The following is a 21,415-nucleotide window of genomic DNA, read 5'->3' on the forward strand; positions in this document are numbered from 1 at the left end:
CCTCAAAATGCCCTGACTATGACCATGTCTGTCCTCACCCTGCTGAGGGGTCACTCACCACAGCAGACACACCACATAAGTTACTGAAAAAGGTCGCTAAAGAATCACAAGAGGTCCACAACGGCTTATTCATTTTACTTTCTCTGAAAAGATACAACTTGTAGCAGCTATAACTGGTGCTCTTAAAGTGACCTATCATGCTATACTGATTTTGAATAATATATTGGGTAGGGCCATACCTATATTAAATGTCTGTGAAGTTTTTTTTTTCAAGAATACCAAAACAAGATCATGCATTTGTAGCCATGCCCTCATTTCGCTCTATTTGCTCTATTCCCAGCCCTGTTTTTGCAGGGCCTGATTCTGTGGCAAGAGAGCTGCAGCTGACCCACGCCCCCCTGCAAAAGGAGGGGGCGAGGCACGAGCGTCATGTCTACCCATGCTGTTACCATGGCTGTTACCCATGCTGTTACTACCAGTGCTGTACCATGCCCACGGCAACCTCCATGCTTCCTGGTGAGGTTGTAGAGGTACCCCATATAGGCGGAGAAGCCTCCCTGTTTCTGACGTCTGAACATTTCAAAATCTGTATCATCCTGTACTCAGATTCGTTGCAGCCCGTTTTTAGAGATTTGGGTAATGGAACGAAAGAGAGAGGGTTGTGTTTTCCTGACACTTGGTGAGTTCCCTGACACACAGGGGAAACATATTCATGTATAAAAGACGTACAAAAGTGCATTTTGCATGATAGGTCCCCTTTAAGAACTGTGGAAAATGTTCCATCTGAACCGCTTGTGGTTATAGATGCAGAGATGATTGTTGGGATTTAATCAAGTAGTTGCACCTACATTATTTCTAGGTGGAAGGAAAATCTGAAGCGTTTGGACAAGAAAACAACACATGGTTATGGTGTTACTTTTTCTCAGTAGACTACCTTTGAACTTTATTTGAGGGGAAACAACACTACATCTCTTGGTTAAATTGTATTGTATGTAAATGTGTTTAACTCTCCAGTGCCTCATTCTTGAGCTGTTTCTATGTTGTTAATAATGCTTTAGGACTTTTATGGCCCGTGAAAAAATAGACCCTGTTCTGTCCAAAAGCATCGTACCTACTGAAATGTCTTTGGGTTTGATTGTTGCTTTTTATTTTATCTGGAAACACTGTTTATATTGGCATCATAACAGCAGGACATAATGAAAATGTACATACATGAACACTGAAACTGCTCAGATCATTAAGATTTGTTTTATATATATTTTTTTACATATTGTGTGCAACTGTTTAACATTATATGAATAAATGTTAAGAGTTGATGTTAAGATAATGCTGAATATTAAGCATTATTTTGTGTAGATGTAAATGTAGCAGCACTTCTCTTTACTATATTAATGTTTTGTACAGTGTGCAGGAGAAATCCTCTGTAAAAGTATTTTCTTCACACAGCGATTCCACATTTATCCACTAGGGGGCAGTGCTTTTGTCTTTTTTTGAGTGACAAAGCTTTGAGGATCAGCTGTTTTACAGTTTTTTTTGGTATGGGTCAAATACAAATCTAATTTCCCATTCTCATTACCTCTATTCTGTCACAGAATTCAAATGTATGTTTTCAAAAGTACTTTTTACTTTGTTGACCCAGTGATGGTAGTGGGCAAAATTGATTGTAGTGGTTATTTCTAGTACACCTATAATCTCAGATGTGGTCATGAAACCCTCATTGTATAAATCCTATGTATGAATGTATTATGTCATCTGTCACAACCTTAAATATAAATGCGTTGTACACTTCTGTAATGTCAACTATGAACTCATTTTGTTCAACTCACTGAATGTTGAAACTGGCATTTGTTTTGACTTTGAGAAGATTGAAGTTATCTCTGTTTTCCTATTTTGCTATTGTATATTAAGGTAGCTATTTACTAAGGATATTATTTAATTCATCAAATTACTAATTTCCAACTGATGGAAATGTGTAATGTAAAAAAAACGTGATCTCATAGTTCAGTTTGAGTTAGAGCCGTCATATTCATCTAATTACAACCCTTTTTATTTCCATGAGGGGAGTGTCATATTTAAACACCTCAACATAAACTTTACCTCTAAGACAATCTCAATAAAAATTCCCATCATGAACATAGCTCTCATGGCAGCGCTGTTGTATTGGATTGCATAAGATTGAACATTATGTCCAAAATAATAAGCAGTGTATTTTAATTGTCATCTGAGTGCAATTATTATAAGTAATTTAGAAACATTTAATTGTGAAAGGCTGCCTTTGCTAGTATTGACCCCAAACCCCATCCCAGCCCTTACTGTAATCCTTCATTATCATTAAAGTGATGTTGTTTTATTCACGTTATCGTTATTGACCATTGTGAAATACACAAAGACACAGTAGAGGGCGCTCTCTCTTCAGTCATTCTCAATCTTCTCTCCCACTCAGATGTCAACATGTTTTCTTTACCTTTCCTGTTTCTTCACTTCATGTTCTTCCAGGTTGAATCTCACACTTCTGCTCTGCATGATGGAGATGTTTTACATTCAGAGAGCTTTTCAACTCGCGAGAACTATCTTTATAATTCATTAATGACAGCTCATTACTTATGCAAATAAGTAGGTCAAGAAAAGAAAAGAAAAGCATTAATAATAAATAATACACCATACAACTGCTGTAAGCTTTATGTATACTTTATATAGATACACGTAATGTATAACGTGACCGATAGCTTTTACAGAGGATATAAAAGTTAATATAAGTTAATTATAAGAAGATAATATTCTGCCCTGACCGCAAGGCTTTCATTTTATTTTACAATCACATAGAAAACTACTGTTGTTTATAGTTTTGACATCATCATCATCATCATCATCCTAACTGATATTACTTCACTATAATCATCATCATCAAACATCAAAACATCATTTTCACTATAATCTTTATCATCATCATAAATACAACCCTCTTCCTCACTCATCAGTCATGGCTTTTTTTAAAGAGCATCGTCACAGTTATTTACCAATATTGTCAGTTTTATCCTCCTCATCCTCGTATGTTTTCTTATGATTGGGTTTAAGGCTTTTGTAAAGAAGACCCCAAACTTCAGCTGATGCAAACTGGTGCCTGAAGGCTCAAACATGTTACACAGAGTGTGCATACTACAACAAAGAGACCAGATAACCTATACATTATATATATACATACATAACTTAATTATTTATATACCTGTAAAGAGGAACACAAAAGCAAGCAAGGAATTAATAGGATTACAAACCAAATGCAAACAGGATCACAACAATACGACCTTCACTGACAGGCCAAAGACAAGAGAGGAAAAAAAGCTTAATCGGACTGGTACCCTTCTGGGCCATTGCACAGCCATAAATAAAACCTACCCAGTAGACTTGTAAAAGTTCAAATCCTTAAGATCATATTGGTCTTTTTCTCTGGTCAGCATTGAGTCTGCAATAGCCAATCTAAATCTCAGTTTTCATTGGTGCTGGTGGAGACCGCCTTGCAGCCTTTACATACAACTTAGTTACAAATTCTGACAAAGTGACTTCTAATGTTAGCTGCACTTTTAAACCCCACTTGATGTCACTAACATTAATGATGGTTGGGATTTCAAATGGACCAGGAATACAATCTTAAGGATTACACATTTACTCCCAAAGAGCAAGGTTTAATCTCAAGCATCGGCAAAAGCTCCTTTTCTACTCAACTAAAATAAAAAGTATGCACTTTTCAAAATTCTCTGCTCCATGTAAATAAAAATAAAAGATCAGCCCAGCTGACTCAAGACTGTAATGCGGTGTTAGGAACCTAAATGTAAGCCACCGCTGTTTTCTGAGGTTACTCCCAGCAGGGCTTCAGCTATGGCACCGGGAGAGAAGAATCCAGAGTGAGATGACATGGTCCGGGTGAGGTTACGCTGCAATGATCCACCCACCACATGTTTACATCTGTCTCCTATTTCCACCCTTTATCCTCAAAATGTCTCTATTTATCATCGCATTCCATTCCCTGTGTAGCTGACCATGCATCTGAACTCTGATTTTGAATGACAACGACTTTCTCATAAAGCACAGTGGAGGTAACGCATCACTTACATAATGTAGACTGTGTGCATTGATAGCATGCACACTGCTGCAAACACACACGCGCACACACACAAACATATTTGTCGATAATAATCCACATGCATGCATGTGCACCTGAAACATGGCAGTTGTGCTTTAGAGAGACCTAGAACATGTGATGGCCATGAGAGGGGGAGGTAGGGGGTGTGTATGAGATGGAGGAGAAACAAACTGGCTGTTGGTTGTTCATGTGTTGCTCCAGGCAAGAGTCCACACATTTGAGTTTCCTGAAACTCTGCTGTCCCCTCAGCAGTGGGGTGTCTCCCCAGCAGTGCACACCGTCCAGGGGAGAAACTGAGGTTCATATCCAGGGTCTTTTTTTTTTGTGAACCAGCTTCTCAGCGTGTGTAGTTTATGTGTGGGAGAGAAAGATGGAGGAGCTGGAGGTTGAGAAGATTGTCCCTCTTCACTTCTTGTTGGCGATGCGTCTCTTCCTGGTGGCCAGCATGTCATAGAAAGGGTCTTTGCTGATGCTGGCCCTGGAGAAGAAGCCAATCAAAGGACAGTGATGAAATAAATAATAAGGCCACATGAGAGAAGGGACTCGAGCATCTTTGATATGGAAATGTAGGCACATTTATACAAACCCCTGCCTAAACTAGATCAAAAAAAAAAAGTTTGTGCAGTGACCTAGTTTGGTTTCCATGGTTTCTGAAGAGGAACACCCCCCTCCCAAGTTTTTTCTTGGTACTCCGATCAGCTGGAACATCCTCCAGAACTCATAGTAAAAACACAAACACACCTCCCGCTATTCTGCAGGTCTGAATGAGGGCTCAAGATTATTGGCTCTTCAGCATTCTCCCGCTCCCTTTTTTTTTTTAAAGATGGAAAGCCAGCGCAGAATGAGAGCAAGTGCGTCAGGAAGCCATTTGGGCTCTTCTGAGGAGCCCAGTTTCACGGCTGCTCAATCCTGTTAGCACCAGGACAAAGCAAGAAGAGGCTCAACCCCCCACTGCGGATATCTCAGATTCTCTTTACAACGCCACGCGCAGAAGAATGAGTCCATGATTACTATCCCGCTCTTTTGTAATGCTCATTGTCCATTTGCACAAGCCAATTTCATGAAACAAAAACTCCTCTGTGGAGTAAGTGCTGCTGTGACTAATTCCAAACAACATTCCTTCTATTTCTGTCTTTACAAATATGTAATATATCTAATGGAATGGGACAGAATACTTTTATTTAAGAGTCCACTGTTTCCATTGGTCCACCATCATCTGCGTGTTTGTGACTCAAGCATGCCGATACACCTCTGTGATCATCTCCACTTAAGAAGAGAGGGGTAAAGCATCATTTCCATAAAACTCCTTTTATCTCCCAAGATCCTTTTGGACCCCTCTGGAGAAGCACAAGCTGCAACTCGTTATCCTCGGAGGATGCCAGTGTGTCAGCCCAGTTTGGATCTTCCTCTCCTGGATACATTTACTGGGTTTGCTGGCTCACCCCTGGGCTGCTATAGGCAGTGACTAATCAAACAACGTTTCTCCAGGGAATACTCACTGAGAGTATGGAGGAGGGGGGATCGCACTACAGTATACAAGTGTTCTGTTCTGCTGAGCCAACTCTCTTTGACATTGCACCATCTTTATGCAGGCGATTACAGAGCAGCATTTAGGTCACCCACAGCAAGGTTAATATTCCTGAGAGCCCCAGCATGTATGGTATCTGACAGGAGGAAAACATACCTTTGTTGTTTTACTGTTTGAATCAAAGCTTTTAATGACATGTCCAGTATAGATATAAGTTAGTGTGTTGTCTGGATCCTTTTAGTCCAGATTTGATTTTGGGATGCTCAGGTGGTGAACATGTTTTTTTTTACTTGAGTTTTTGAAAAAAGGTTTATTTCTATAGTTAATATTTGTATAAAAAAGAAAAACATGTTTACCAAAATGTCAAACATTTGCTTTAAGCGTGCTTGTGCGAGTCTTACTTGATGGATTTAATCCACTCCTCTTTCTCTTCCGGCGTGGGCGCTGATATCCTGTACACCACGTGGTTTCCCTCGACGACACGCCCATCTGCCTCCGTCTTGCAGGCTTTGATCACCTGGCCCTTGTGGTTAGGTTTATAGAGCTCGAAACAGTTCTGGAGAGCGGACAAAGAGAAGGGCTTGGATTATGTAATACTGTTGACAGCACACTGGCCAATGCCTGTACTTTAGACATCCAAACACTATAACAGAGGAGAATAGACTCTACAGGTGAGGTCTTTAAAGAGGCAACACTCACAGGTTTCCTGGGCTCCTCCACCTCCCTGATGCTCAGATTCTCCAGCGGGATAATCCCACGAGGCTCTTTGTCCTGAAGGAGAAACGTGGAAGAAGAAAAACAACCAAGTAAATACAAAAAGACAGTTTAATAAACGGCAGAAAAAAGCAAGCAATCAAGAAAGAATATCAGAAAAAAGGATAAAATCATATGTGACATGTTTTGCCAGCATGGAAATCAACCTTGCCCCCCCTCATCCTCCTCTTATCCTTGCTGCTCTTTAACAGAGCAGATAATGTTTGTGTGGAACAGTCAGACCAGAGGACGGGACATAATGATAGTGTCCCGCAGGATAATATCAGGGTAGAGAGAGGACAGTGCTGATGTAGCAGCTAGCGGGGACACACAGGCAATGATAAAGATCTTCAACGAGGCACATTTACACTTATTCTTACGGAAAGTGACACGGATAGACAAATACCAACTCACAAGGGGACACTATAAAGATTTTTTAAATGAAAACACATAGAGGGCTGATTTTTGGGGGGTAATTTTCCACATGTACTAGTGGCATTATTAACGTCAACTGACTAACATTAAAGCATTGCTAAACAGGACATTGGCAGGTTGAATTCAGAATCGTTCTCCCATCTATATTTGGAAACCCCACAATATTCATTACATTTATCTTATTCAAGTCATCTTCTTTAGAGACCCAGAGAGGCTCTTCACAGATCAAAACATCATCATGCAACACTCACAGTTGTGTATTCGAAGTAGTAGAGGCAGTTGTCAGTCAGGATGAACCACCGTCGCTTCCAGGTTTTCACTCGGCCCCCTGACAGGAAGAGGAAGAGGAGACAGGAAGTCACACAAATGCCACAGTGACAGACTGGCTGTCTCCCATCAGGAAAAAGAGCCGGGATGTGACACGCAGTAACGAAGCCCACCACCATCCACTCGGTTATTTTGTATGCATTATATAGATCTTATGAATTATTACTTTATGTCTTTTTTTTCTAGCACAGACCGTCTGCCCTGTTACAAACCATGAAAAAAGACCAAACAAAGCACTTTAAATAACTGCTTCAACATGTTTGTTCATTAGCTCACAGCTATAATTGAATTTCCTGTGTAAGAAAGACTGCTCCACATCAACCACATGATCCTGTCATGTGGCGATTAGACACACATTAATACTTAAATGTACTTAATGCCCAGGACACGCCATTGACAATTGAAGTTTCAACAGTTTATGTATCTATGGCCAAACCTACACATAAAGGAGGGTTTCATACTATCAAACACAGTTTAACATTGTGTGCTGCTTTTTTGATTTTATGATTAGGTTGGATGTACAAATGTCAACGTGCAATAAAGAGAGGGTCACTTTCCAAAGTATAAAGGCAAGACAGTTTAGAAAAAAATGTAATAGTAGGTGACTACAATCAACCATCACTATCTCTTCTAACGTGCAGCTTTGTTAAATGATAACTCACACAACTGATATATAATTGCTGACTTTGCTTATTCATTTTTAAAAGGCAACAGGATAAAAGCCCATTGGCTGTAAGGAGCGGTGAGAAAACAGCACTTGATATGAACCTAATGCGGCACCTAAAGCACCCCTGAAGGAGCACACATGTAGACATATAAGCCCAAAAACACACACACGACGCCCCCGAGCAACGTGTTGGTTTCTGCAAACTACATACAAAAAAAAGCAAAGACTGAGAGCGAGCGCTAATGTCCAACAAGTTGGTTTGAAGCGGGATTCCGCCTCTGGCAGTGACTGCAGCGTTAGAGGAAAACAGAATTTGCTGACACTGAGGAAGCTTTCCTGGTGGGAGATACATGTATGATGTGTCTGCATGTGAGCTGTGAGAAAGACAATCTAATGCAAAGTTTACACACACATGCACAAAACTTGAATCAAAACATGTCACAAGCACTTTCTGATAATTTCCTGTGAGCGTGCTTTGACCTAACATTCCTGATTAGACAACACTTTTCACTGCAGCATTTCCTTCCTGTTTTTGTGCCTCCTCACATGAGCCTATATGGGCCACACATAATTACAAAGCCGGGTTTCCTAACATTTCAATAGACTCTGGGTATTGAATAAGCGTGGCCAAATTTCCGCTCGGTGTACAGAGAGATTTGCTAAAAAAAAAACCTGCATTTAGTCCTTCACATCCTCAAGGGTTTATTTTTAGCGAGTTAAATTAGAAATATTATAGCGAGAACTGGTGCGGGAAATGGCTCCAGGGAGGAATTGTACTAGAATGTAATCATGTTAGGCCTGTGAGCCACAATGGGGCTATTTGCATTCGTACTCGCTGTTATGATGAGACTAAAGAGACGCTACACAGAGTGAGAGGAATGTGCAGATCGGAGCCAGGTGTGTGTGTGTGTGTGTGTGTGTGTGTGTGTGTGTGTGTGTGTGTGTGTGTGTGTGTGTGTGTGTGTGTGAATATAGTAATAAAACTGATCACCTGCTGTGCGTTTGAACTTTAACCTTTAACGAAATGTATCCTGGCTGTTAAACAGTTTTATGTTCACAATATATCAATCTCTAACAACAATTAAAAGTGTTTAAAAAAATACTTAAATGAATCTCTTTTATGTGGTGTGAGAGCAGAGCGAGGGAGCGAGGTCCAAATCAAAAACATGTGTTAACAAACCGGATAAAATGGCCAAATAAAACTATTACCTCATTAGGAAAGCATGCAACCACATCTAATTACTGGCACATATAGAATATCTAAAGCATGTGTTCCTTCCCAAAGTACATTATGATAATGTCGATGTGCACGCAATCAATACAAATCATGCCTGTAACTTTTTGTCCACACATACTGTCAAATGTTTTGCGGTGAGATACGCACACCTTATACATGAATATCCTAGTGTGAGGTAGTGTAGGGCAAGTGAAAAGCATGTAACCTTGTTTTACGGATGTTCAGGCTACAGTTTCTCATAGATAAATCTTCTTTAATCAACACCAACTGGTCAAGGCAATAAACAACTCAGAGTCACTCTCTGTAGGTTCCCACCAGACTCTACTCTGTGCACTCTGTTACTGTAACACTCATAACTGCACAACAAAGCAGATAAGAACTAACATAACTTTGAATACAGGGGACAAGAATGCACATCTTTAAGGTTAACATAAAAAAAACTAGTGCACACGGAGAGCATTGACCTCCCATAAGGGCAGTGGAAAATAATGCATGTCATTTCCCCGGTTCATTTCGATCACCTCCCAAGTTTATTTGGTTCTTATCGCCCCAGGCTAAGCCTTTCCATCAAAGTAGCTTTCTTTAATCCTACTGACAAACAAAGCAACAAAGCAAAAACATAACCTCCTGCTTATAATAAAACAAAAACCATAACAACAGCAACTGCTTGAGTGACAATATATTTAAATAAGTTCTGCAGCTATTCAGATTAGTATAGCAGAAATACGGCAACTTAAAACATAATTGAATGTGTGCATAAGTGTGTATCCGACTTCATATGGGTTCATAAATAAAAATACTGTACACCCAATGAGTTTTATGCATCTAGACTTAAAGAATAAAGTTTAGTACCATCTTGCAACAATTGTTTTGAAGTGTATGAATTGTATCTTTCTCTGCCACACAAAATGTTATGATCTGTTTTATTTCACTGCATTTAAAAACAGGATACATCACGTTAGTGAGCATGAGTGATATTTACTTCACCCTGCTGTGAGAAAAGAATCACAGTTGTAATGAGGATAAGTGGGAGAGTAACAAAATAGAGTCATCCAGGATGTCTTTCACTCAGCAGGGGGAATGTGCAGAGACACAAAGACACACACACATACATAAGCACTAACCTAATTTAAGCAGCCAGCCCTCTCTGTCTGGGTTGAAGAATGTGTGTGTCAGGTCATTCCCATCATCCTCTGGGATCTTAAAGGGTTCGCTCTTGATGCTGTCGAATAAATTCTGGATGGACAAAAACAAAAACAGAGGTGCATTAAAGTTCACATTTACACTCCCAGACTTCTTCTATCTCAAAACATTCAACCCATTCCTTAGATGAATGACTCTGGGAGCTTTAACAAAGTGTATTTTTCTACTTATAACAAACCAAGGGCACTTTGGTAAAGACATCAGCGTACACTATGTGGGGATGGATGAACTTGCTTTTATGCACTTTTTCTTTGAGAGATCACAAAAGATTATTTGCATCAGTATCGGGGGAGAATAAGCAATTCTGCTGAGCTGCAACATCTCAATTAGTGAAGTGTGACTCTCTGCTTTGCAAAGAGAGATGTTCCTATAGGTTTATTTAACCATGCGGGCTACATTGGATACATTTGTCATAGCTAACTGACTAATAAAGTCAAAGCTCTTACCCTGAGTAGGTCCTCTGGGAGGTCTCCCCCCTCATTGATCCCTCTGTTCATGGAGATGAAGCGCTCCACGGGGGGCTTGTCTCTGACGTTGGGATTGTGCAGGCTTGTGTTCAGCATAATGATGGCAAATGATAGGACATAGCAGGTGTCTGTGGAGGTAATTATACAGTATGTGTCATTGGGAAATATACAATACAATGCAACCCCACATCTGTGTGTGTGTGTGCGCACGTGCGTGCGTGTGAAATCCTGTTTGAATAGGATTTCTCTTCTGTTTAAGCTAGTGATCTTTTGTCACCAGGTCTATCTTAAATTACTATATTCCGAGCAGTCTCTACATTTTATTTTTTAAATTCAAATATAACCGAAACGCAAATATTAAAGTTTTGTCTTTTCTAAAGTATTGATATCATAATATAAATAACTAAACAAGAGCACACACTCAAATATTTATTTTCACAATGTGAGCTCTTATCAATACGTGAGCTCTACAGTGGAAGGTATTTACCTTGTTTATTATAATGGTATTGAAATTATGGCAGAAATGATTTGTGATTTATTAGACAGAAATCCATCAAAAGATTTCTTACCACAAGTTAGGACTCTGCCAAATAAAAAGGAGAGTTTAATCAACAAAGAGCCCCCTATTGGAGCCCACCAAGGCCTTTGGAAGTCTCTGCAGTCATGAACACACACCCAGACAAACACACACACATTCTTCTGAGTCCACATCATAACTCATGCTAACCATCGTCAATCCCATCCACACACTAACCGCCCCAGTAAGCATCACTGCTCTGTAATTTATGACCCTGAGCCATCGGTCCTGAGAGATGACCAATAACTAAGTCAGGGTGTGTCACCACTGCACCACATTAATATTCATGACCTGAGCTGTCACCCACGTCCTCTTCAAGGCTCCCCGCGGTATACACAGGAGCAGCAGACCATGTGCAAAGGGCCGAGACGCCACTAATGACCAAATTGACCAGTGATCGATTTCATTATCAGTGCAGGAGCCACGGATAGTGATCACACTGCGATTACTGAGGAAGCTGCTAACTATGCTGCAGAACAAAGAAGTTTACGACTGTTGGTCTACTGTAGTTATGATTCTGTGAATGCAGATACCTATGAAGTCAGAAGGTGTTCATATTCTCCAGTGTTTAAAGAAGAGTTCCCAGGGTTATGGACACATGCTAAAGATTTACGAAGCTTGAACAGGTCCAGATGTCTAGGTAAGACAGACAGTCAGAAACATTGATCCGAGGCTGAGCTGGCCCATATTATTTGTCCTGGACTGTCTACAGTAGCTGAGTCTGACTGATGTGTCTGCTGCGGTGTGTGTGTTTGTGTGTGTGAGTGTGTGTGTGTGAGTGTGTGTATGAGAGTGTGTGTGAGTGGTACCTGTGGACTGGAAGACGCCAGGATTGCATTGGCAGTACCTGGATGCAAACGCCTCCATCATACGATCAATCTTCTGGGCTTCGCCAGGAAGTCTGAAGCTCCACAGAAACTGCCTACGACGGCAGAGACAGAGAGGGATAATGGAGTTACAGATCATAATAAAATATGATGAAAATATATTTAACAGTATGTGGATATTCAATGGAAATGTAAAAATCCCACTGAATAGTAAGCTGACTTTCTTTACATTGACTTTAGAAAGAGAGTGTTTGTGTTTAAAAAGGTTTTTAACGTCAAACTGAATGATTTGGCTACAACATAAAAAGCCTTTTTTTACTGACTGTTCAACAGGAAGTTGTACTTTCCAAAACAATGTTATGGAAAGTACTGCCTGGTTCATTTCATATCAAAGTTAATGTTAAGTCACACATGTAAAAAGCATTTAAATCAACATCCGATTCATAGTCTATAAATATTAAAATAAACATAGAAAGCTCACATCGGCCATAGTCCATCAACTGGACAATTGGTAATGTGCTAATTAAAACAAAATGTAACAAAACAATTCCTGAAATCATAAACATTGCGAGAAACCAATGCCATTATACCCTTCATTTAAAATGAGACCACTGTGTTGATGCAGTGGGAATGCCAATGCAAAGACCTTCAGCGTAATAATATCTGCAAAGAAGTTGTCATATATCCCCTTCTCAGTTTGATTATTTGACTATGCAGATTATTGAACATAAAGCTCAAACAGGACTTCCTGGATCACATTTCATTTTCTCTCCAGCAGCTTTAGGAAGACACCCGCACCTGCATTTCCTCTAACACATTTCTACATTTGGTCGATAACTCACCGTAAGGCTTGTACGAGGTTGAGGTCTGCAAACTCATGAAGCTCCACAAACGCCTGGAGGACCTTGAGGTTAAAGTCATCCCTGGAGGGTCACACATGTTTAACCATTTACACTCTTTCCATTCAAACAGACACAGAAAAAACAGACACTGCACGATAAATACGGGATTCATTTCAGAAATGAAGTTCAGTGATTTCATAGGTTTTGGGGATCAAGGTAGAAAGTAAATGCTGCCATGTCACAGCAACAGTGTCAGACAGAAAGTCCCTGTGTTTGGAGGCTGCATGAAATCCCAGTTGTTTATCCCCATTGATTCCCCTTCGATAAGAACCACATGTCAGCTTAGTTATTTTACTGGCACCATCTCCCGCCGCTGCTCCGCTCCATAAATCCAGACCACCAATTTCCTGGAGCTTTATGTCCCGGTCTAAGCACATGCAGGGCAGATCTGACAGAGAGAGGAAAAAGAGGTGGAGGAAAAACAGAGATAAAAACTGGAGAGCTCACCGTTCCCCTAAGTAGTCCCCGATGACTGTTTTGTTGAGCCCCTCGCCTTTGTAGAGGAACTGAGAGACCTCCTCTGGGGTGTGCTGGAGAAGATCGTTCTCCAGAAGAAACTGGATCCCCTGTTTTAAAAAAGAAGTGCACGCTTGCACTTTAGTTTCCTCTTTTGGTCTGTTTTAATAGACCTGATGGATTGCTAAGCTATATATTAAAGTTTGATTCAATGCTTAGAAGTGTAATTCAACAGCAACAGTCTTATTGAGTTGAACAATTATTCATTTAGGGCAAACCTTTTTAGGGTCCATATTGAACTTCTTTCTCCCCATGGCGATCTGTTTATTTCTTTGTGTTGTCTTACTGCAATAAGAAACACACAGAAACATATATTTAATGACAGTTAAGGGTGTGGTACCCCCAGGATGCTTTGTTTGTTGAATCGGTCACTTTAGGGTGGGTTCATCCAGGATGTTGCCTAAGTGACTTTGTTTATCTACTACTCTTTCAACAAAGACTGAGTACAGTGGGTTAAACCTGAAAAAAAGATAAACATGACGGCATGTGACTTAGCATCACCTCTGCAGTTTAACACATCCTGCAGCCATTTGGATGTTGCTCTTCTTTAAAAACACATTTTGCATGCAGCCCTCAGGGAAATCCCCACCTTTGTGTGTCGGTGCATGCTCCCTACGCTTCCTGTGTGCTCAAAATAGCCCAAAGCCCTTTGCCAGCTGCACCTGAGACACAGCCTGACACACGGCCTCACTCCACCTCATCAACCAATCGAATGAGAGCCTTTGAATACAGACTGTTTTTCTAATGTTTAGTCAAGGGACTGTCCCGCTTCACTCCTAAAACAAAGAGGGCTTCACACACACACACACACACACACACACACACACACACACACACACACACACACACACACACACACACACACACACACACACACACACACACACACACACACACACACACACACACACACACACACACACACACACACACACACAGGGGACAGTAAGGCTCCAACCAGAGCAAAAACATCGTTGGCTTTGAAGAGCAATTGAGGAGGCAATATAACAACATAATGGACTAGTATTGAAACATTTGGTCAATAAATCGATCAAATCTGACTGAAACAAATCCACAACATTGACAATAGTTGATTATTGGTTTAAGTCAAGCAGTCTGCCAAACATTTGTTGATTCAAGCTAATCATAATGTGAGGATGGGTTCATTTTCACAGTTTAGTTTTGGAGTTTCACGCTGTTAATCATGAAAAAACAAACAAAGTGAAGACATCCCCTTCATTGGCTCTGTAAAATAATGGTAGCTGGTTTTTCACTATGATATGACATTTCACAGAAAATAAGAATTCTGATAATTGATTAATGTTTAAGGAACATTTCTAGCAAAAACGGCGAAAAATGTGCTGCTACATGTGCTTGCTGATTGGTATTATTTTCGGATTTATTTCATTTTATATAATATTTAACTGAATTTATGGGGGTGTTGGCAAAATGAATATGTCTGAATATGTCCTCTTCGGCTTCGGGAAATTGCTGTGGACATTTTATTGATAAAAACCACTAATCCAGTAATCAAGAAGATAATCAGCAGTTATAATGTAAAACACTCACCTCTCCCCCACGCAAGTAAGCTGCTCAATCTCAGTCATTACCTCGGAAATCTCAAACTTCAGCCGCTGCAGAGAAAGATACAAAAAATGAACGACTATGATTTGAGCTTTAATCATTCTAATAAAAAGACAGAGGAAGACACCATAAATCTAGCAGCACCTTTGAAGAGGTTCATCATGTAAAGGTTACATACCATTCAAGGGCATCCTAATGACAGCTTTCCTTATAATTAGGGCTGGGTGATTTGGTTTTACTCAATATTACAAAACCATAGTAAGATAGATAGATAGATAGATAGATAGATAGATAGATAGATAGATAGATAGATAGATAGATAGATAGATAGATAGATAGATAGACAAGGATTATCTGGCATTATAAGATGATGGACAGTTGGGAGGCTTAAGTCTTTTCTGATATATGGACAAAAACAAATTTTTTGAACTAATGTTTAATGCCAATAACTTTGTTCAGTATTACATCATGTATGTCTTCAGACAACACCATTTGATAATAACACCCAGCCCTACCTATGATAACAAATAAAAACATCATGCTTGGACCGTTACTCACTTCAATATCATCAAGAAGCTCTTTTTTCCTGCGTCGTATGTTCGACAGCTCATCTCTTTCCTCCAAAGACAGGTCCTGGGGTACTGGAAAATACAGGGAGAAGGGAAAATTAAAGAGCATGTGTGAGTAAGAGAGGGAGGGAGGCGCACGTTTATGAGGATGGATTAAATTAATTCACCTTCCGATCAGCCAGTTAGTCACAGGGATTTAGTGCATACCTGCATTACTCATGACCTGAATTAATACACTAACAGAGGAGTTCATACACTCTCAGGTAAGTTAGTAAAGGGGAATTCAATACATTACAATGTTTCCTAATGTATATTTTGTTCAATGGCAGGTGGATTTAACCAATTCTCCAATCATACAGTAAAAAACTTTATAATCTGTTAGTGTACAATACCAGTTAACTACTTAAATATATCGTCTCAAAGGTCTGACTGGAAAATCTAAAGTTTTCTGAAAGGCCCGTCATTTGTCGTCTCAAGACTTTGATTATTTGTATGGTTGGACATTCTTTTTTCAGAGCGAAGTGCTGACGTGCAACATTATGTTGAGGCTCAGGTCACGGAAAGAAAGTCTAAGACAATATATTGACATATTTTCACCTCAACCTAAGAGTAGTTTATTGACACGTACAGCAAATACTGAGCAACATTATTATTATGGCGCTATTTTTGGTCTCCTCCCACAACATATTATTATGAAACACCTTGTATACATTGTTACATTGTTTTCACAGTGTCATTTGATACAATTTCATAAAAAATGTCACTTGTCACTCCTTTAAGTAAAAGGAATTGACCCTAAAGAGACAGATTATGAAGAATATGTAAACATTTGTATTCATGTCTATTCACGGCACAGTATAAATATAGAGCAGGTGTTAGAAAAAAGCCATATAAAATGTATTTTCTCATAGCAATAATTTTACAAACCAAATGAACCGACCGCTGAGCATCTGGTGAGGCCCACCCCATCAAATATTGGCTTTATGATAGTCTCTCGTCGGCCTCTCATCTGGGGTAATTAACTCTTCAGAGAGAGCGCGGCACACATCACACAACACGCCTGTTTTACTGCACGAGCACACACATACTGTATACACAGGTGACTACACAATATCGAATTTGCACTTCACACACATGACAATATTTATTCTACACTACGGGTCCGGGAGCCACCTCCTTTTCTTTCATTTAACCGTGCCACGTCAACTTCTCCCCCCCCCCCAGACCCCTCGGAGGACCTCCCCCTCTCTCCTCCGACACATCAGAAAACAGCAATCCATTTGAGAGTGAGCTGACAGGAAGTAGGTCATTTTCACATGGAGCAATACCAGATTGTGATTCTCCAGTGTGTGCATGCACGCACGCACGCACGCGCACACACACACACACACACACACACACACACACACACACACACACACACACACACACACACACACACACACACACACACACACACACACACACACACACACACACACACACACACACACACGCACACACGCACACACACACACACACACGCACACACCTCCAACCCCAGTGCTTGAAGTGGGGGAGAGAGCAGATTCTAATCCCCCAACTGAATCATACCGCTAAGCAGCTTTGCAATTCAGATGATTTCCCCCCGTTGTTTCACATCCCAGTGTAAATAATGGAAAAAGAAAAGTAAAGTGATATCCTCTCCATTGTTTATCAATCTACTGCATCTCTCTCACACTTTTTAAGTCCTCCCCTCTGCTCAGTCTTGCTCTGTAAAACAAAGTGACTATTAGGATATTACATTGTGAGAGCTTGGAGCTCATGTTATCACAGAGCAGCAGCCAGTGAAGAGAGCAGGGATCCAGATGGCTGTGTGATCATCTCTCTCTCACACAGTGATGCTCACACAGCACTGTATCTACCGACTTCAAAAAGATGAAATGGGAGAAGACAAGCACAGGAGGAAGAAAGAGAAATACTCTTAAAAAGATGCTAATGGAATATAAAGGCCATGTCTACCAAGTATCGTGCGGTTGAATAATGACTCACCCTTCATTTGTCAAGATATATAAAAAAAGGTTATTATACTGGCTAGAATACAATAAAGACAATTTATGATATGATAGATCCATATGTTGTAAATGCTCTTGATGGCAGCTGACATAATTACATCTCATATAGACTGGTCTTTTGTAATTTTTGCCAAGTGGCAGCAGAAGTGGAAGAGAGGTTGTTGCTACTGTGTGGGTGGATCATTTGGATGTCTGCACATTTCCCCTTTGTGGGACCATTAAAAGGTATTCTGATTCTGCAAATGATTTTGCTTTCCTTAAATTTTTCTCTTTCCTTTTTATCATTTTTGTATTTCTGTATTCTATTAAGTGTGATTGCATATCACGTCAAAGGAGAGATGTGATTAGAACAGTATTTGTCCGTGGATGTTTCAAATTGAGAAAACAAATGTATGTGTGTTCATAGAATAAACCAGAAAGATGTACTGTTTTACTGTGTGAACACACCATTACTTTGCATTTGTGTGTAAGAAATGTCAAAGCTGTTCAAAGAACAAGGTCCATTTGGTATTTGTTTAGAAAGTTTCAATCATATCGCACAATCGTTTCAGCAGATGTGCCCATTTTGTGTAAGTACATCATTATACATGTGTTCATGATGTATTTGTGACTCTTTGGGAGTCTTAGCATCTTACATTGCTTTTCCCTTGTCTTTGCAACATGACTTTGTTTTATGAACCCCGTCTGTGAACCGTCTGAGGAGTTGAATAGGACACAAAAGAGAGAAAAGTTGTTAAGAGGCAAGATCTGCGTGTGAAAGAAACAAGGATACAAAAGGATGCTCTCAATGCCAAACTGCAAAGAAAGGGAAAAAATCAAGAGTGATGAACGAACAGATACCGGCACTCCAGACATCTTCACACTCTCTGCCTTGGTTGCTCTCTTCCCTTGGCTTCAGTTAACCAGCCTCATAAAGCAGTAATTGTAGAGAAAAGAGACCCTGCAGGCAACCTACGTCTGTGATGCGCATCAAAACCTCCTCCATCCCTCCTACTCTGAAAGAGCTGGCTTGGACCGGAGAATGGGACAGATTGTCTGAGGAGACTGAACCTGTTTTGGGTAATAATTCCTGCGTTGTGTGTGTGTGTGTGTGTGTGTGTGTGTGTGTGTGTGTGTGTGTGTGTGTGTGTGTGTGTGTGTGTGTGTGTGTGTGTTCTTTAGCATGAGGTGAACGCAGCGTAATCTGATATCATTGTGAAGACTTCTACTGTACAGCCGAGACTGGACATCTCATGCATTAAACATGAAAGTCTAGGAATGTAGAGTGTGTGTATTCCCCTTGAGAGCAGACCTCCTGATAAAAACAATTAAATTAAAATCTATTTTAGGTTATATACAAACACTCCAGGCACAGCCACATAGATTACCAATGAAACACCACTAAACCTTCTATATCTAATATTACCCAGGGGGCTGATGTTCCATTGACAATCTATATATAATCATAATAGTTCAAACTTGCATGTTTAGCCTTTTTAACCCCAATAGGTCTGACAGCAAGCATTGATGAGCAAGTGCCACTGTGCAAGTTTCGTTCAGAGCAGATTCATCAAAGGAAAGGTCATACAATTGTAACGTCCTATTTCTTATGTAACAATGCCCTTTATCCCTTCACCTGGTCATTTATAACGTGTCAACAACATATCATTAAGCAAAAGGTAGCAAGCCAGGTCCAGCTAGGGTCAAGGTCTGATACCACAACACGGACATTCGAGAGTTAACAACCAAGTGAGATGAGATTGACTTAAGTAGGAGCCTTAGTTAGTTAGTCTGAAAGCAGTTGATTGCTACACAAACAAGGGATTTACAGGAGAGCGATGCATGCATATTTTACGGTTTGTGCTTATATCTCATTGATCAAAGTTCAGAAATCACTGTCCATAGCCGCTTGAGGCAATCAGTTTCAAGCATTGCAGGAAGTAATACACAATATAAATGTAATCCTTTAACTCTGCATTATACTTTCTGATCCTGGTCACATGATAAAGTAAGAAATGCAAATATTGGCTCACAAACAAGGCACTTTAAAGCTCAGTGTGTGTTAGCCTGCACTGTCAACAAATACACGTGTAACTTACATACAAAACATTAGAGATCAACCAAAACTGATTCAATAAAGTATTATAATATCAAAGTGCAGTAAAGTAAACATTTTTCTTAAAGTATTCAGTTTGTATCCCATGACTCCATTTAAACTAATTGTAACTTTTCCTGCCCTAGACAGTCATATAAAGGAAACAGATCACATGCAAAATGATCCATGCCACTGATAACAGAGGTCCTGTTTCAGCTCAATTAAGTTCTTTGTTGGAGTCACTGATCACTGTCTCAGTACATGTTAGTCTGTGGGAGAATCCTAAAGCCCCAGCTACTGAACACTGCTCAGGATCCTGAATAATACATGACTGCCCTGTCCCAGTCCACAGCTACTGTCTAATGCTTCTGGAGAGACTGGAGAGATTGGGATCTGACTGACGTGACCCACAGGCCTTTATTGGCAGATTTCAAAATCTAATGACCAAACGACTTTGAAAGTAATGCCTTTCCAATATCCTTTGCATCAAGGTCAGTGGAAAGGATGGTTTTGCATACTGATACCCCTGTGGTGGTGGGTCATGTTTGCAGAACAGTCAACTTAGAAAGTCATGAAACTACTTTAAACATGGAGGCTCAAGCTTAGAGTAAACACAGAACCCCAAAAAGCCAAATTCTCAAGTATTTTTGACACATGACAGAAAGCCTTTCTTTGTGCAACTCCACTTTAAAACAGAAAGCAAAATTATGGATTTGCAGAGAGCTGTGAAATATTGTATGTTTTGTTCGTTTTTTTGTACATCTCAGGCGAGACTATCTACAACATTGTCTGTCCAAAAGCTACATCATTAGCAAAAAATATTTTGAGATTTGACGGAGCAGGGTGTTCTTTTACTTTTATTAGTCCTTTTATTAGAGAAACAAAATCTACCTACGGGTACAAATAAAGAACCAGAACCTTAATTTATTCTATGTTTAAATTGACAACCAGTAACTCTTTCACTAATCCAACAATGGTTAATCATTTTTTCGAACGCGACTCCTGGCTTTAAACTTTACTCAACGTAACCTGTTCTGTATTTCTGAGATTGGCAAACAGAGCCAGTGAAATGCTTCCTGATTTTCTCCAGGTTTGATGTGCAACAATGGAGGGGGATGTCTGCTGTGATTAGGACCGCTGGGCCGGTCTTCCCGTAACAATAGCAACGGAGCAAACATGAGGAGGGCAGAGGCTGTTCCCACCGCAGGATAATTAGAGAGCACTTACACATGTTCACAGCACTAGATTGTGGCTTGGTTGCTGCAAATGTGTGCAACCCTGCCGAGTTAAGAGTGATGTAAGAAAGCCAGGTTAAGTGTGTCAGAGTCGGTGAAACACTGACAAACAAAACTCCAACATTCACTTAAGTGTAAACCTTGTTTTGTTACACTGGACTGCAGTAGAAATAGAAAATAAGACACCTCGTGCGATTCCACTTTCCCCAGACAAATTCGTTTTTTATGCCCTGAAGGAAATACATACCATATCGCCTTTTCCTCTCTCCAGGTCCCATGATGACTGACATGCCATCAGCAGAAGTGTCTGTGTCCTCCTGAT

The 21,415-nt window shown here is 40.1% G+C and overlaps 2 protein-coding genes across 2 annotated transcripts in view; one reads left to right on the forward strand and one right to left on the reverse strand.

Moving 5' to 3' along the window:
• kdelr2a (KDEL endoplasmic reticulum protein retention receptor 2a) overlaps positions 1 to 21,415 on the forward strand; it is a 263,345-nt gene that overhangs the window by 80,153 nt on the left and 161,777 nt on the right. The window lies entirely within an intron of this gene.
• cyth3b (cytohesin 3b) overlaps positions 2,683 to 21,415 on the reverse strand; it is a 30,994-nt gene continuing 12,261 nt past the window's right edge. Inside the window, exons 2-13 of the mRNA XM_010773765.1 lie at positions 15,720 to 15,802; positions 15,147 to 15,211; positions 13,796 to 13,862; positions 13,509 to 13,627; positions 13,002 to 13,082; positions 12,142 to 12,254; positions 10,735 to 10,883; positions 10,210 to 10,321; positions 7,106 to 7,182; positions 6,366 to 6,437; positions 6,068 to 6,222; positions 2,683 to 4,616 (exon numbers count right to left, since the gene is read on the reverse strand). Coding sequence (XP_010772067.1) covers positions 4,544 to 4,616; positions 6,068 to 6,222; positions 6,366 to 6,437; positions 7,106 to 7,182; positions 10,210 to 10,321; positions 10,735 to 10,883; positions 12,142 to 12,254; positions 13,002 to 13,082; positions 13,509 to 13,627; positions 13,796 to 13,862; positions 15,147 to 15,211; positions 15,720 to 15,802 — 1,166 coding nt within the window. The 3' untranslated portion in view covers positions 2,683 to 4,543. The remainder of the gene's footprint in view (positions 4,617 to 6,067; positions 6,223 to 6,365; positions 6,438 to 7,105; positions 7,183 to 10,209; positions 10,322 to 10,734; positions 10,884 to 12,141; positions 12,255 to 13,001; positions 13,083 to 13,508; positions 13,628 to 13,795; positions 13,863 to 15,146; positions 15,212 to 15,719; positions 15,803 to 21,415) is intronic.

The sequence above is a fragment of the Notothenia coriiceps genome, unplaced genomic scaffold (assembly GCF_000735185.1).
Source record: "Notothenia coriiceps isolate Sejong01 unplaced genomic scaffold, NC01 NC01_scaffold00012941, whole genome shotgun sequence".
In the NCBI taxonomy this organism is placed as follows: Eukaryota; Metazoa; Chordata; class Actinopteri; order Perciformes; family Nototheniidae; genus Notothenia; species Notothenia coriiceps.